Source organism: Hyaena hyaena, unplaced genomic scaffold (genome assembly GCF_003009895.1).
Source record: "Hyaena hyaena isolate Hyena2069 unplaced genomic scaffold, ASM300989v1 scaffold_2, whole genome shotgun sequence".
Taxonomy (NCBI): domain Eukaryota; kingdom Metazoa; phylum Chordata; class Mammalia; order Carnivora; family Hyaenidae; genus Hyaena; species Hyaena hyaena.
Window position 1 is genome coordinate 5,414,200 of NW_024080634.1, and position 17,504 is coordinate 5,431,703.

Sequence of the window (17,504 nt, forward strand, 5' to 3'; positions counted from 1 at the left end):
GCCGCTTTACGGGGTGACCTTGAGCAAAATCCTGCATGTTGTTGGATGTCAATCTCCTCAAGTGTACAATCTGGGGGGAAATGATAGGATTTACATGAAAAGTAAATGAACTACTACAGGTGAATAGGCTGAAAACAATGGTGGTGCAAAGTACCCTTCTGACACATCCAGGGCCCGGAAGGGAGCTTCTTCCTGCCCCACACCACGCATGGCTCCCCTGGGGCCTCCATGAATGCCCACCACCACCATCCCCTCACAGAAGCATCCGTGTTGTATAGACTCCCTCCTCTCATGATTATTTTTCATTCTTCACCAAGGGTTTTCAGGCTGACGGAAATGAGAACTTTCAGTCCCTGCAAGCAAGTGTTGGTCCATACTTTAAATAGTCTTTCCCTACAAAAGGGCTATTAATGTTTTCTCTGTTATTTGGTTTCTCTAAACTGACACACAATACATAACAAAACCTAGGACAAAACGTTAGCATGTCAACTGCTAGGTTGGAAATGTACCCCAGTATCACTGAGATCCTTTCTTGCGATGATACTTTACAAATAACAACTAATTATATAGAACACTGAGCAACTCTGCCCTTGGACAAACACAAGAAATAGGCAATATAGGCAAACAGGAGATTATGTAACCATTAGATCAAACATGCCAAGCACCTTCTTGGCCACAGTGAGCTTCATAAACATTCCCTCCCACTGGGGCCCCACTGGGAATCACACAGAGGGAGGAATCCTGCCCACACCCCAGTCTCAGCACAGGACCTAATTCTCTGTTTCTCCCACTTAAGATTCTCCTAAAAAAGCAAAGGGATCTGTGTCCTCAGAAGCCATTCCCGCGTGCAAGCCACTTCACTGCATCTTGGAAGAAAGCATCCTTTCCCAATCTGCAGAGGAAGGACACATTCCCAAGATCATATCTGTACTCCTTTTTTCCTGTAGAGGTTTGCCCAGAATAATTTTAGTTCACCTACTATCAACCTCTACCCCGCACTAACCTATAACCAACACGTTTTTGGGGAGCAGGTCAGTCCAACCAGAACCAATGCTGGCTTCAGAGGAAGGATCCGAAGAGTACACAGTCCTGGTTGGCCTTGGAGTGCAGCCCTAGGATGCACAGATTTGGTACAGCATCATTAGGTAACCTGGAATTTTGACCCCTCCTTTCATAGAAGAATGAAGGCGGGGCCTCGGGCTCTAGAAGTCACAGCACTGGATCCCAGAAACAGCTTTACTGGCATTTCTGACTGTGGCCAGGCCTCTGCACCACTAGCTCTCGGTGTTGTCCATAGCACCATCCACTCCACACGCAGGGACACGCTTGCACTCCACACAGCCATGTCTTCACACACCCGCATGGCACTGGTTACCGGGGCCAACAAGGGCATTGGCTTCGCCATCGTGCGTGACATGTGCCAGCAGTTTCCGGGGTACGTGGTGCTCACGGCGCGGAACGAGGCGCGGGGACAAGCGGCTGTGCAGCAGCTCCAGGCTGAGGGCCTGAGTCCCCGCTTCCACCTGCTGGACATTGACGACCTGCAGAGCATCCACACCCTGCGTGACTTTCTGCGCAAGGAGTACGGGGGCCTGGACGTGCTGGTCAACAACGCCGGCGTCTGTTTTGATGGTAAGGATGTGGGAAATCATAGGCCAGGAGGCCTCCCTTAGGGGACCACCCAGGGGGTGTTGGGACTGGTGTCTGAATGGCCATAGCTCTGGTGCCATAGCTCTGAGGGGGTCAAGAACAACATTCCTAGGGAAGTAGATGGACTGGAGGCACAGGGAGAGCAGAAACCTACAGAAGTTGAAAGCATTTCCAGACAGAGGACTTGGCATTGCCATGGACCCTACTCAGGGACCACACTCTCAGGGACCCTACCCAGGTTTTTGCAAATTACCCTCATTGGACTTTGTGCAGCTCCATGAATTTTGAAATTAGTTTGAAATACACAAATCCTCCCAGGGCCATGTGCAGAGACTATACGTGCACTACCTTAGCTTCTTGAAGTGGTGCCAACAAACAGAGCTACACAGCATCAACCTGCCAGATAATAAATGTTGGGATAGACTGTTCACTAACCTGCACACTACTGAGAATTGACCAGATTACACATATAACAAAAATGCTATTATCACTTCACGGAATTTTCTCGATGGCTACTGCTTATTAATCTATTCTCCTTCCCCACTACAAGTTGATGACCACACACCCTTACATATTCAAGCAGAAGTGACAATGAAAACTAACTTCTTTGGTACCCGGGACGTGTGCACGGAACTGCTGCCTCTAATGAAACCCCAAAGTAGGTGTGACGAGGGGCCCAAGGGGTGGTGTTTCTGACATGATCTGGCCCCTGACTCTCTGACCTCATCTAAGGGCCCTGTTCCCTCTCCCTTGCTCAGCCCCACCAGCCTCCTTGCTGTATCCCCACCCGGACATGTGCCCTTCGCCTCGGGACACTGAACACACGTGTTTAGCACTCAGCTGTGCCCTCTGTCCTGCTGGCCTTTCACAACTGGCTTTGTATTCCCCTTCATGTCTCCATTCTAAACTCTCCTCACAGAGGCCTTTTCCTGACTCTGTGCCCCTCACAGGTGCACTTCGCTGAGGATTCATTCCTGGACCCTTTCTTCTCCCTCTCCCTCCCTCTGAGTGATTTTATCCAAACTAGTAGACTCTTCACTGTCTAAATATCTCAGGCCCCACAAAAATAGGTCACCAGTCTAGGACATTCCCAGAGCTCCTGACACATATAGTTCTCTTCCAGCCCCTACCTCTCATCCTGATGTCCTCGCTTCCCTCCTCGAGTCCTGGCTCTCCAGACCCCAATCCACACTCCCATCTAAACACATAAAACACGTCCAGATGACACTTGTACTTTCCCAATATTATCCTGGTCACAGACCCCACCATCCACCCACCGTGATAAATGAGGTCAGCATGCCCACCTCCTGATTATCACTGACCAGGTCCTAACAGTTATCCTATGGATTTGGTCCAACCTTCTTCATTCCAGCTCTCCAACAGATCCAGCTGTCATTTCTAGACAATTACAACCTTCCTAAGAGACGCTGCTTCTTCTGTCTTTTCCTATCTACTTATTCTCTGTACTCTCTGAGTGTGCACTCACTCCTGAAAGGCCCTCAGCAGCAAAGTCCTTGCCCTGAGCATAACTTGTAGGGATCTCTGTCATCAGCCCTGCCAAGTCCAGGCCCATCAGCTCCCACTAACCTTGTTCAGCAGTTTGGAGCAAACAAACTACCATAATTCCTTGATTGTACACTACTGTAATATTTACCCCCACATTAATGTGATGGGGAACCACCACCTACTCAGTACACTCATTAAGTAAGATGACACTTTTAGAAAGATTAGGATGTTTGGCCTGAATGAGTACATGTGTGTACAGTTTACACTTAGTTCTGCCCCCATTCCCTCTTCCGTCCTGGAAAATTCTATCACTTCTTCTACCACTGGCTTCACTGGTACTCAAATATCCCCACACTCCTTTACTCACCATAACATTGTTGTGTGATGGGTTTCATGCACCAGCACCACACAGCCTGCACGTCTCTCCCTAGAAGGCAAAACTCACTTCCAACTGATTGTTTTCTCACTTAGTGAACAGTGTGGATGTTTGCTGTGTATTGACTTTCGATAAGAATGAGGAATGGGTGCTCTCCTGCATTTGCTAAGCAAGGCTCTAATCAAACAATTGATCTTGACTCAGGAAAAGTAGACTCATGGACATGGAAATGCAAGCTTTATCTTCAGTGTAAGAGCAGAGTTTTCTCGCCTTTGGAAACACCAGAATTCTTCCATTATTTGGGGGAATGGCAGCCACAGGAGTTCATGTTACCATAACTTTACACCCTTTAGTGACACTATCTGGGAGAAATTCAAGGGAGGATATCCAAGAGCATATACTGTCGCACCTGCCCCATACTTTAGAAACCAGGATAAAAAGAACATTCTTGGATGACATCCACCAGATCTCTCTGGGCTCAGAACCCATTCAGAAGGCCAATGTTTGCTGTGTTTTGTGACTTGGGAGGACAAACCAAAAGACAGAATTACGACCTTAAGGACATTGAGGGATAGTAGATATTATTATTTTTTAGTCCTTTCTTCAAAAAGAGTTTTACTGAAATAATTTAGCCACAAAAACAAAATAATAAGAATCCACAACACCCAGTGCCCCCCACCAATCTTAACCAGGCAATCAGTATTGAGGCTATGTAATCCCTTCCCACATTCCATACCTTTTCCTTCCTATTTCCCCAAAATTCCTATTCTTGAATTTGAAGAGTACTCTCTTTAAAGGGATAAGCTGTAGTTCTTTTTTTTTTTCTTTCTAAATTATACCATGCACTTATCTCAAGAAAGATATGAAGGTGTGATCTGGAGTGCCTCGGTGGCTCAATGATGATTTTGGCTCATGTCATGATTTCAGTTTTGTGATTTCAAGCCCCACATCAGGCTGTGTGCTGCCAGTGCAGAGCCTGTTTGAGATTCTCCCTCTCTCTCTGACCCTCCCCTAATCAAACTCTGTCTTTATCAAGAATAAATAATAAATACATAAATAAACACTTAAAAAGATATTAAGGTATAAACATCTCTAAGAAATCAATAATATGTTGGAAATATGAGCACTCTTGTTCATCAGACATAAGGTTAAAGTAAAGGCAGAAATGCAGTCTTCTTAAGGCTACACTTGCCAAAAAACCTTACAGTAGTTATTCTCAACCTTCACTTGAGAAGATACTGCTTTGCAATATCCTGTACTCTGAAAAAACACTAAAGAAATTTGGTGGAAAATTTTAATAGTAAACATATCTCACTCACACACACACTCTGACATATTGGTTCTAGAAAGGGCAGGTGGCTGGCCATTCTAGATGTGATGTGTCAGGCATTTTATATATGGTCCCCATTAAGAAGCTGAAGGAATAAGGATCTCAAGGTCACAAGCACAGCTGGTTGAAGACCAAGGTCATGTGACAAGCAAACTAGTGGTTCGTCCCACTACTCAAGGTCCTCAAATCATTTTCCCTACATCCCCATTCTTCAAATAAAGCCTTACCTAGAAAGTCCAGAGAATCAGGAAATAAAAGGACTCTGCTCTATTGGTCATTCCAAGAGTCCCAGGTACCTCAGGGAAACCCACAGGAGGTATATTTTAAAACTTTGAAGTGTTTTCTGAAACCCCTTATCAGTCAAGAGACTGAAATACTGGTCCTCTTATTAACAGAAAACATGAATCTTCCAGGGAATGTGATGAATGTTAAACCATCAAAAGTCAGGAGAACCAGCTTGGACTTACAAACTCCAAATAGCTTTGGGAGTCAAATACTGTCCTTGAAGTTTGCGACCGTAGATGAGATGATGTCTAAAATATACTGTGTTGTATAGATCACTGTGACTCTGGTTTAGGACAGTGAGGTTGACAGAGTAGGAGATAGTGAGAGATTGCCTAAAACTAGATCCCTTGTCACATACAGAGTAACAGTCTGGATGAAATGTAAGCCAAACACAACCTGACCCCACCAGCGCAAGGGTCCTTTCTGACCTGAGTGACATGCTCTTCACAGTGACTATGACAGGGCAACCCTTTGACACTCTACTTCACACATCGATGTACACACTCACAGTCACATTCACATACAGTCTCTCTCATGCACACTCATATGGACAAATCTCACACATTCACATGACCTCACACACCCTTAACATAAGAATGTCAGGATGGCCCATACACTTCTTAGAGCATAGTCAGAGTCCTCAAAATAACACTTGATAACCATGAGTCCACTATGGCAACAAAAACATTTCTGTCAGGGACTCTGCTGTGAAAACTCTACAAGTGCTTCCCAACTTGCACATGTGTTACCTGTCCTGAGCTGTCAGAATAGAAGGGTCTACAGAAGGTTTGTCCCAGTTAAAGGAGAAGCCCCCAGACAGCCACTCTGGCCCCCCGGAGATGTGGTCAGTGCGTGGTACAGGCCTGCCATGAGGAATAGTTGCAGGATCTACTAGAAGGAATTTACCTACAAAACATCTTACTCCCTGTCAGGCTTCCCTTGTATACACAGGGAAGCATTTTCACAGCTGATACAAGACTTCCTGAGATACACAATATAGAAAAGAAAAAAGGTCATCACTTTATTACAAAAGCCTACAGAGAGTTAGTAGAGATTATCCAACTACTGACGGTACTGCAGGTATGTAAGCAATAGTTTGGAGCCCCTGTGAGTACATGTATTGGCCTTTCTGGTAAACCAGTTGTCCAGTGTGGGTTCCTCTGTTCCGATCTTGGTTTTTTTTCAGAGATTTCTTCTCTGTGTTTCGATCTTGAATCATGAAACATGGCTTATCATATTAGTACACCAGCAGATAATATTTTTGAAAATAAAATGATGATGTCTAGTGGCAAGTAATAAAACCTGAGAGGTGCTTACTGGAGCATTTGACAAATATGTTCTGTTAACCCTACACTTAATACACAGTAGATGAAAGGAAAGACTGAGATACCTGAGCCCTTTCTAAAAGCTGTTCATCTTAGAAAACTGTTACATTATCAAGATAGTTTATATAATTCATTTTAATTATCACTATCCACTATTTAATAAGAGTCATGGTGTAATGCATTATCTCTTTCATTGAGTTTGGACAGCACTGCCATTCCTTAGGGGGACGGAGCTGAGAGTTAAGTGACCACAACTGTCTTTCTGGGATATTTACATGCAAAACAGAGAGTTTCCTAATTTCCTTGTATCTTTTGACTTTTTTGTTATCTAAAAGTACTCACTGAAATATAAATATATATTTAGTATTTAATCATAAAAATAGTAAACTACACATATCAATATAAGGTCATTTTTATGAATACTGATATATTGTTAAAAGACAATTAGTGAGAAATGAGTCATTGCTTTACACCTATTTAATAGCTTTATTGAGATACAGTTCACATACCATACGCTTCACCCATTTCAGGTATGCAATTCACTGGATTTTAGTATACGGACAGAATTGTAGAACCATCACCACTTCAAGATTAACACACTGAAATCACCCCAAGGAGAACCCTTGCCCTTAGTTATCAGCCCTCTGATCTCCCATTCCCCCTGCCCTAAACAACCACCTATCTACTCTCTTTCTCTACATTTCCTTGTTCTGGACGTCTCAGATACAGAATCATATACCAAGTGGTGTTTTATAACTGGCCTCTTTAGCGTTGGATAATGTTGTCAGGGTTCATCTGTGTTGTAGCATGCACTTCATTGCTTTTATGGCATCTCTTTACCATGTCAGTTTTCCACTGCTCCTTTCCACAACCATATTGCCTGGCATTCTGTCAGTGCCATGTTGATGAAATCACAAACATAGAAAATAGCTCGCAACTCAGCCCACTGAGGTGATTTGCTTTTCCTGGCTACAGCAGAGACAGCTTACTGATCCAATGCAGTCTTTCACCTTCAGAAGGCCTTAAACAAGCTGATCAGCTCTTTGTTGGTCAATAAACATCTATTCATACAACATTGTCAAAGTGGTCATAAGATCTTTAGGGAGATCCAAGGGGGATCTATGAGGAAAGGTAGGTCTCTCCTCATGAATGCGAGAGTGCCTCCTTACAGTCCACGTAGCCTGTTACTGGATAAGCCATTTTCTTTTCTTCAGGGAACATCTGGGCACTGCCTCCCCATTAGATTCTTTACTGACATTATATGAGATACTAAGGGTATAACAATGTTTGTGTTCTTCACTTATAGAGTCTTCATTAACACTCAGAGAAAACTGGTAATTGTCTCCCACATGGACAGATTTTAGCCAATTTTGTATTCATCATTCTCATGGGTGCCATTCTATGTGATTATTTGTGTTTTACTTTAGGCAGAGTGGTCAATGTGTCTAGCATAATGAGCTTCGTAGCTCTTGAATACTGTAGCCCAGGACTGCAGCAGAAGTTCAGAAGTGAGACCATCGCAGAGGAGGAGCTGGTGGGGCTCATGAACAAGTTCGTGGACGACGTAAAGAACAGAGCTCACCAAACGAGGGCTGGCCTGATATGAAAGTAGTTGCATATGGAGTGGCAGAGATGGGTCTCACAGTCCTGTCCAGAATCCATGCCAGGAAACTGAGTGAGCAGAGGAGAGGGGACAACATCCTCCTGAATGCCTGCTGCCCTGGGTGGGTGAGAACAGACATGGGTGGACCAAAGGGCATCAAAACCGCGGAAGAAGGAGCAGAGACCCCTGTCTACTTGGCCCTTTTGCCCTCGGATGCTAAGGGGCCTCACGGGGAGTTTGTCATGGAGAAGAAAGTTGAACAATGGGGACTGCAACCTCAATTCCCTCCATGGGTCCCATTATGATGCCCATGATGAGTTGACCAAACAGATTATACTGTCAACAATGTCCTTATAAAAAAAAAAAGAGAGAGAGAAGAAGAAGAAAAGAAAAAAAAATCACTGTCCATATCAAGTACTCACATGAAACTGGCTACTAATTCTGTGAATTCTTTGGTGATTTCTCCTGTGATATGTGAGTAGAAAAAGTGGAATTAATGACAATAATGAATCATAGATGAATAAACAGTTCTAAGTAAATGTCCACATGTGCACATTGTTTCTTGCCAATGACCCCCAAAATCTAACAGACCCTAAGCTAGGTCAAGAGAAGGGACACTTTAACTCTGGGGTGAGTAACATTAGTGAAAGAGCCACATAGTGAATATTTTTGCCTTCACAGCCCAATGGTCTCTGGTGGACCTACTCAGATCTGCTGCTGTAGCTGGAAAGTCACCACAGATGATATATAAACTCATGAATGGGCTGGATAAAGCATACTTTATCAGCTTCTATTATGACAGGGGCACCTCACCACAGATAGACATCCTCTATGGTCTCTTTAAATATCAAACTCATTGGAGAAAAAGCAGCTGCAAGGTGAGAAATGGGAGTGGTCACTAGAGGTGCATCCATAAGACAACCTGACAAAGGGAAAGTGAACATGGATGGGTATCAATGCATATGAAAGAATTAATGTCAAATCTCCTCAAGGTGAATGTACTACTCAGGTAGGATAAATGGTCACCAAGTTTGTAACGTTAACACAGTTCAGCAAAGTCTCTGGAAAGATGAACACATGAGGATAGTAAGATATTCTTCATTGTCAAGGCTAGTTTCCTGGATACCTGCATGTCTACAGTACTATTTTTCCACCTTTCTCTGAAAGCTTTCAGGACAAACATCTGGGTAAAAAAGTGTTCTGGTTCTGCCACCTTACAAGGTGACATTGAGCAACCACCTTCATGTTGCTGTACCATCAGTCTCCTGAGTGTACAATTCAGGGGAAGTCACAGGATTTCCATGAAGAAATGAACTAACTAAGGTAAACAGGCTGAAAACAATGGCGGTGCAAAGTGTCCTCCATATGGGTCCCTGGAGTGGGGCCTGACACATCCAGGGCCCTGAGGGGAGCTTCTTGCTGCCCCACACCAAGCCTGGCTCCCCGGGGACCTCAGTTAATGCCCACCACCTCCCTCCACTCACAGAAGCATCTGTGTTGTACAAACTACGTCCTCTCATGATTATTTTTCACTCCTCACCAGGGGTTTTCAGGCTGACAGAAATGAGATCTGGTGGGCCTTGCAAGCAAGGGTAGGCCCATACTTCAAAAGTCTTTTCCTTCAGGGGCGCTTGAGTGACTCTGTCAGTTGAGCGTCCAATTTTGGCTCAGTCATTATCTCAAGGTTCACGAGCCCAATATTGCACTCTTCTGTCAGCACAGAGGCCACTTCAGACAGACTCTCTTCTGTCTCTCTCCCTCTGTCTCTCTCTCATTCTGTCTCTCTGTCTCTGTCTGTCTGTCTGTCTCTCTCTGTCCCTCTATTGCTCTTTCTCTTTATCTCTATTTAAGAATAAATAAATAAACTTAAAATAACCTAAAAGTCTTTCCCTTCAAAGGGGCTATTAATTTTCTCTCTGTTACATGGCTTCTTGAAACTGACCCATGAGGACTATCAATGCCTAGGACAAAACAATAGTATGTCAACTGCTGGTTTCGAAATGTATCCCAGTATCACAGAGATCTTTTCTTGGATACCTTAAAAATAGCACTGAATTATATGTAACACCTATTAACTAAAATCTTGAAATATCCCAAAAATAAGCACTTTAAACAAACATAAATATTTATACCCATTATATCAGACATTCAAAGCAATTCCTCAACCACATGAGCTTCATAAACATTCCCTCCCACTTGAGGCCACTGGGAGAAGAGCTGAGGGAGGAGTCCTGCCCACACCCAAGTCTCAGCACAGGACCTCATTCTCTGTATCTCTCTCTTGAGTCTCTACTGAGAGACCAGGGGATTTGTGTCCTCAGAAGTATTTCCCCTCTACAACCAATTTCACTGCGTCTTACAAGGAGGCAAACTCCCATTCTACACAGAAAGGACAAATTCTCAACACAATATCTATATACCTTTTTTCCCAAAATAATTTTAGTTCTACCACCATGATCTCTAGTCTCTATTAACCTATGACCACCCATTTTCTTCCTGGAGTGCACATCCAGTCCATCCTGAACCATTTGAGCTTAGAGGAGGGATCCTTAGAGTGAGCAGTTCTGGCTGGGTTAAGGGTATAGCCCTGGGAGAGACAGACCTGCTATAGCATCATCAGGGAACCATCTGGAACCTTTGGCCCCTCCTTTGATGGGGGATGGAGGCAGGGCCTCTTGCTCTAGGGGTAATAGCACTGGATCCTAGAACACAGTTTACTGACATCTATGCCGGTGCCCAGAGCCCATGTCACATACCCAGTGTCTTACCATGTCTGCTTTCTGCACCCAAGTGCCTCACTCAGCCTGAAAGGCTTGTAGCCCTGTGGTGCTGGAGACTGGGCGCAACTAGGCTTCACCGTCATGGGTGTTCTGTGCCATCAGATCTCAGGGGACATGATGCCCACAGCTGTGCTTCTCCCTGCCTGACACCAACGACCTGCAGAGCAGCCATGCACTGCTCGAACTCCTATGCAGGAGTGTGGGGGTCTGGACGTGCTGGTCAACAACACGGGCATCGTCTTCCACTCCTGCTCTCTCTGTGGGATCTAGTGAGAGTAGTGGAACCTTCACTACCTCCAATCCATAAGGCCCAACTAACACTTGTCACCAGCCTAGAATATTCCAGGATCTCCAGACACACCTATTTGTCCCCCTGCCTCTATACCTGCACCAATGCTCCTGTCCTGCTTCAAATCCCTCTAACTCCATCTAAAACCAACATTTCTGGAAGATACTGCTTTTCCCCTTCTCCTCTGTGAGAAGCTATTCACAGTAGCTCCTCTCCAGTTTGTGCTCCTCTGGAAGACTGCAACTTATAACCGGATTCAGGACCTCCATCAATTGGGTGTTTCTGTGGCTAAACCAGCGATACGACTTCCTACTCTGCCATCTTGCTCATGTCACTCTTCAGATGGTTTTTGGCCTGAATCTCCCTGATTCTTCCCTGAATCTCCAGGCTGCTGGCCTGCCCTGCTGATTTTGGACTTGATGGCCTCCATGATTGTGAGTCATTCCTTACAATTCCTTGGAATAAATCTCTCTTGCTCACTATTTCCTTCCCTTCCTCTATGCATGTGTACACACACACACACACACACACACACAAACACGCACACATGAGTTCATTTTTCTCTGGAGATTCTAGACTGACTAATGCATATGGCAAAAGTATAAATATTACTCTATATTGGAATAAATGTGTTAAGTTGGGATTTTGAGCAGAGGAGCCTTTCCTGGATTATCTTGAAGGACCCACATTGCCATCACTTGTACCCTTATTGACAGAAGCAGAGGAAGTTTTGAGGATGAAGAGGAGGCATGTGACCAAGGAAGCAGTGAGTGGGCTGATGTTGCAAAGACACACCAGCAGCCACTAGAAAGTGGAAGAGCCAAGGCAAGGGCTTCCCTAGAAACCGGAGAGCGCACAACACTGGAAGCACCTTGATTTCAGACCTCTGGCATCCGGAGCTTCAAGAGAATAGACTGCTGTTGTTGTAACTGGGTACAGTTTGTAATCATTTGTTATGGTAGCACCAGAAGCATAAGATCCCCCATGTTCCTTGTTTACTTAGCAGTTTGGCCATATTCATGACCCAGTGTAAATTTTGCCAGATTACCCTAAAGTTCGCCCAGGGAAAACCGTCTGGCATTTCTTCCTGGCAGCTCTCCCTAGGACCAGTTGTACCAAAGTATCACTCTTGAAGAGCAAAGAGTTCAGAAAGTTCCTTGCCAAAAGCAAGGAACACACACAATCAGCAATTTTGTCTCTTCTTCCGTGAGTGCTCTTGGTCTCTGTTGTAGGGTTCCCACCTGTCCCTACACACAGAACATGTGATCCACGGGACAGGACACTGCCGGTTCCTCAGGTAGTTTTGAAGAAAAGAGAGGTTACCACATGGGCCTGGGTCTAGGAGCAGGTGACTTTGAAGTATCTTGCATATCACTGACCGGTGATGTTTCCTAAATGCAGAGCTGAGGCTAGTGTCCATGAGCTGGGAAGATCAGGGGGAAAGAAGAAGTGGGAACAAAAGAGATTTTGTGCTGTGCAGGTTGGCTAAGTAACAAACATGCTATAGTGCCAGTATCATAATTCAGGGGGAAGAGGTTGATGGTAGAGCCATGCATACAATACGGTCATATAACCAAAGCAGTTTACACAGTTGTCCTGTAACTTGTTATGGAAATTCTGAAAAAGCCAGACTGTGGCTTCCATTTAACTTCTGTCAGTGTAACCCAAGCTCCTTCTCATTGATCTCAGCCACAGTTTGCTTGGCCTTGTGTTCCAGAAAGATAAGACTCTAAACATTCCACTGTTTAAACACAGACTCTTTCAGCAACTGACCTAGTTTATTCATCTCTGCCTAGATCCCAGTCATAGTAATTCCTGCCTTAAAACTCACCTATGACTAAGTCTTCACCAATAACAAACAACGACAGAATCTAAAACCCAAGTGCTTATGAAACTCAATTGCTCTAATTGAGTTGATAAACTTGATTAATTCATTCGGTCAGTGGAACTTGTGCCTGGCAAGTTTCTAATAAACTCAGCCTCTGATTTTTTCTTTCTATCACAAAAGTTTTCCTGGTGGTTTTATGGGGAGCTGCAATAGACTTGGAGATCCAATGAGAACTAGCCAAAATCTCTCATTCATTTTTGCCCAAGACCCCACATCAGTAACAGCAGACATCCTTACAATACGTGAGATCCCTGACCTGACGTCCTCAGCTGTCACAGCCACTGATTCTCCAACATTAGTCTGAGTTCCCATTCCTTCTCCTTGAACTCCTTAGCTGAGATGATTTTCAATTCAACCAGTATCCTTCAGGAATTGTCCAACTTCCAATACTAATCCATCTTCTATTCAAAATCCTTTTTGGATGGGGAGCCTGGGTGGCTCAGTCAGTTAAATATCTGACTACAGCTCAAGCTATAATCTCATAGTTCATGAGTTCGAACCCCACATCTGCATGGAGCCTGCTTTGGATTCTGTGTCCTCCTCTCTCTCTCTGCCCATCCCCTGCGCATTTTCTCTCTCTCTCTCTCTCAAAAAATGAATAAAACATTTAAAAACAAACAAGCAAAGAAACAAAATTCTTTTGGAAATCGACAAAGTATTTTTTGAACACTCACTGTTCTTTTTACATCTCATGATGTTTTCTGTCTAATAAAGGAAGCTCTTGGGGTTTGGGAGCATACTTAGGTCTGATAAACCATCCCTGAGGATAAATGAATAAAAGGTCTTAGCAGTTTGGCTTCCTTTCTTAGACATCTTTTCTTTGGATCACTCATCAAAACTTCATAACAGCTTTCTTTAGTCTTCTCTGTATGTGAGAAACTGCTTATAGAAGAGATCTTCTCACCACATTCCATCTTCAGGGCCGTTCATTTATCATTTCAATGACTAGAAATGCCTCTACTTCAGGTTGAGGGGCCCAAGACATGGGTTACAGAAACAACACTTCCTACTGACTGCTAGCCAATTCCACATGGATTCACCTATAACGAACTCATCTAAAATGCTACCTGGCAAAGGTCTGGCTTGTCACATGTATTCTCACTTAATCTCAACCCTCTGCTGCTGTGCCTTTTTATGTCTTAATTCTACCAAAGGTAATATGAACCTGCAGTGGCCAATATGCTGAAGTTTTGATAGGACAAAAATAAATCATCTAAGGGGTACATTGAAACAAAACCCCTACTATTTTTGGTCAACACTTTTGATTGGTATGAGTAAGCTTCAAATGAAATTCAGACTCAAAATTGGACCTTTACAATACAGGTTAGCCAAAGCTAATGAAAAAGGGGACATTTAAAACTGTGTGTGCATTAGATTCATCACGAAGAAACACATACCATGTGTAACTCTACCTCTTTTTCCAACCCACATGCCTTCTCTAACTTCTGCCTGTACCTAGCACTGACTCCCTTTCCTTTTCCTCTGGTCTACCTGAATCACGTAAGGCTCAATAGCCTCTTAAAGTCAGACTCCTGAAGCCTTAAAATAGACTTGAGGGGCTTCAGGGTGGCTCAGTTGGTTGACTCCTGTTTTGGATCAGGTCATGATCTCACAAATTGTGAGTTTGAACATCATGCTGGGCTCTTAGCTGGCAGTGCAGAGTCAGCTTAGGATTCTCTCTCACTCCCTGCCTCTCTCTACCCCTCCCCTGCTCCTGCTCTCTCTCTCCCTCAAAATATATAAATAAACTTTAATAGACAGAGACAGAGAGAGACCAGAGACAGAAAGAGAGAGATAAAATAGACGTGAATCCATTGTCTGGGTCAGAATTCAGAGCCATCAATGACTATCCTAATGCTTTATTGAGAAACTCAGAATAGTCTTATGAATTTTTAATTCTGGACTTCCAGGCTTATATTGACTGCCTTTTGCACTGGTGAGCACCTCAGACGTCGAATTTTGGATGAAAAAGACTCACTAGCATGAGACCTCAGAGAATGTTAGGAACCCTGAGTTCTGGAGGACAGCCTATTCGGTCAACAGGACTATCAGAATAGAAGACAGACTCCTGGGATCACATCAGAAACATCCCCTGTAAATACTGACTAGGCTCTTCCTCAGTTTTATAAATAAGACAAAGATCAAAGTATGGTCAATTCAAAGACAGATTATTTAGTAACAGTATAGACATAAGGTCATTCTCAGTGTAGACCTCTTCTCGTGGTTTCTCAATGTATGAAAACCTTAATATAATATTTGAGTAGGAAAAGCAAGTTAGGGTGGAAAATAACTCCCCTCAAGTACAGCACTTAGAAGAATACCTTTAGAGGGGAAGAGATGAAACCCAGAATAAAACTCAGAATATATTTAAGATTTTCCAACATAAATAATGACATGCTTCCCATAGAAATAATTGCTGCAACCATACACAAGGAGATTCCCAGGTAAGTGCACTTGTCCATTCTGCAAGCAAAAGGAGGGATGTGAAAAATAATTATCCTGTGTTAGCTGTGGAATAAAAGGAGAGGATTAAGATGCCCAAACAGAAAAACAGCATCCAGTTCCCTGTTGTACCTTTATGTTTACATGGACACATTGATCTAAATATAAAGGACCACGATACAAATTTATAGGTTGAATAGGGTCCTCAAAATATTCATATCGATCCTGAGCCTGTGAATGTGACCTTGTTTGGAAACTGGGTCTTCCCAGTTGTCATCAATTAAACATGAAGTCACACCAAATTACATTGGGCCCTATAAAAACTGGTGTCTTTACAAAAAGGCCATATGTAGGCACTGAGGACATCCAGGAAGAATCCCATGTGACAAGAGAGTCAGAGATTAGGGTGGTGCTTCTACAAAACAAAGGGATGTCAATAATTGCTGACACCCACCAAAGCGTAAGAAGAGGCAGTGTGGATCTAGGAAGAAAGAAGTGGACTTGTTAGCTACTGCTCACAAATTAAACAGGGACCTAGAATCTCAATAAACTGACCCTCTGACGGGAAATTCCCTGATATCCCTGTGGATCCATTTGACTCATTCATTTTCCCTCTTAAGAAAAAAACATTCTTCAGTCCTCTTACTCCAAGAAATAGAAAATCTGAAACCTCAAATCTTAACACCAACAGAAAACTCTGGGCTACTTCATTCTGTCCTCGGCAGACCCATTTCACACTTTAAAGAAGGTCCAAAACATGGTGTGAAAAACCCTGCATGCTGTGGTTCAGAGACTGACAGCAGAACCAGACAGTACCACTAAGGCTAAAGACCTCCTCATCTGAGAAATTCATAATATTAGACAGGCAATGGTGTAAAACAGAGTCATCCCACACATAGGATTGCCACCTCAAGGCAGACCATCTGCCATGGTAAAGAAAAATGTTGTACTCCCATCTCTGTAGAAGTCTGTTCTTTGATCTTTGATGTTAATTGAAGAGATCTAGAAACAAAGACATTAGAAAACTCACTAATCTGGGGGCATTTCGGTGACTCAGTTGGTTAAGCATCCAACTCTTGGTTTCAGCTCAGATTCTGTTATCACCATTTCAGGGCTTAGAGCCCTGCATTGGGATCTGAGGTGGCAGCACAGAGCTTGCTGGGATTCTCTCTCTCCTACTCTCTGCCCTTCCTCTACTCATGCTGTCTCTGTTTCCATCAAAATAAATAAACTTTAAAAAAATTTTTATGTTTATTTATTTTTGAGAGAGAGAGTCAGCGTATGAAAAGGGAAGGGGCAGAGAGAGAGGGAGACCCAGAATGTGCAGCAGGCCCCAGGCTCTGAGCTGTCAGCACAGATCCTGATGCAGAACTCGAACTTCCAAACCACGAGATCATGACCTTAGCTAAAATCAGATACTTAACTAGGTGCCCCAAAGTAAATAAACTTTAAAAAGAAAGAAAGAAATTTTGGTAATATGGATAATTCCCCCATATCTTGTTTAAGAGGCTCTACAGATTGGAGATGAGATCTGTTTTCTTGGCTTACATTAGACATCCTTGCCTTAGAGGTAGACTACTAACTCAATATTTGCCAGAGTCACAATGATCAATATAGGATTCCACAGAACCTTAAATATTGCCACACAGCTGATGTTTTATCAGCTCATCTTGTTGACAGAAGCAAAACATAACACGTACTGAAACTCAAGTGATCCATAGTGACTGTGTACTTAACCCAGCGGCATAGCTCTAGATTGATCCCAGTCAAGGATGTGGTCTGTCTCATAGAAATGGTTGAAGTATGATGAAAAATAATGCCTGAGAAAAAGATGAAGAATTTATATCATGCCAACCAGATAAATGATACAGACACCACAAACTTTAAATCCAGAAATGCTGTTGCAGCCAAAACAACCTTGAGCAACAGGATGCTTGGTGGACTCCTATGTTTCCAAAGTATGCCTCAGGGGAGAACTATTCAGATACAGACAATTTCAACAACTCTCCTAGTTTAGAACTTCTGACCAA

At 43.5% G+C, this 17,504-nt stretch overlaps 1 protein-coding gene across 1 annotated transcript; it reads left to right on the forward strand.

Moving 5' to 3' along the window:
* The first annotated feature begins 1,343 nt into the window (after positions 1-1,343).
* LOC120229943 (carbonyl reductase [NADPH] 1-like) lies at positions 1,344-8,457 on the forward strand. The gene is given in 4 exon segments (XM_039229261.1): positions 1,344-1,632; positions 2,201-2,308; positions 7,900-8,055; positions 8,058-8,457. Coding segments are annotated over 4 exon segments (876 nt in total). The 3' UTR covers positions 8,381-8,457.
* Positions 8,458-17,504: the final 9,047 nt, after the last annotated feature.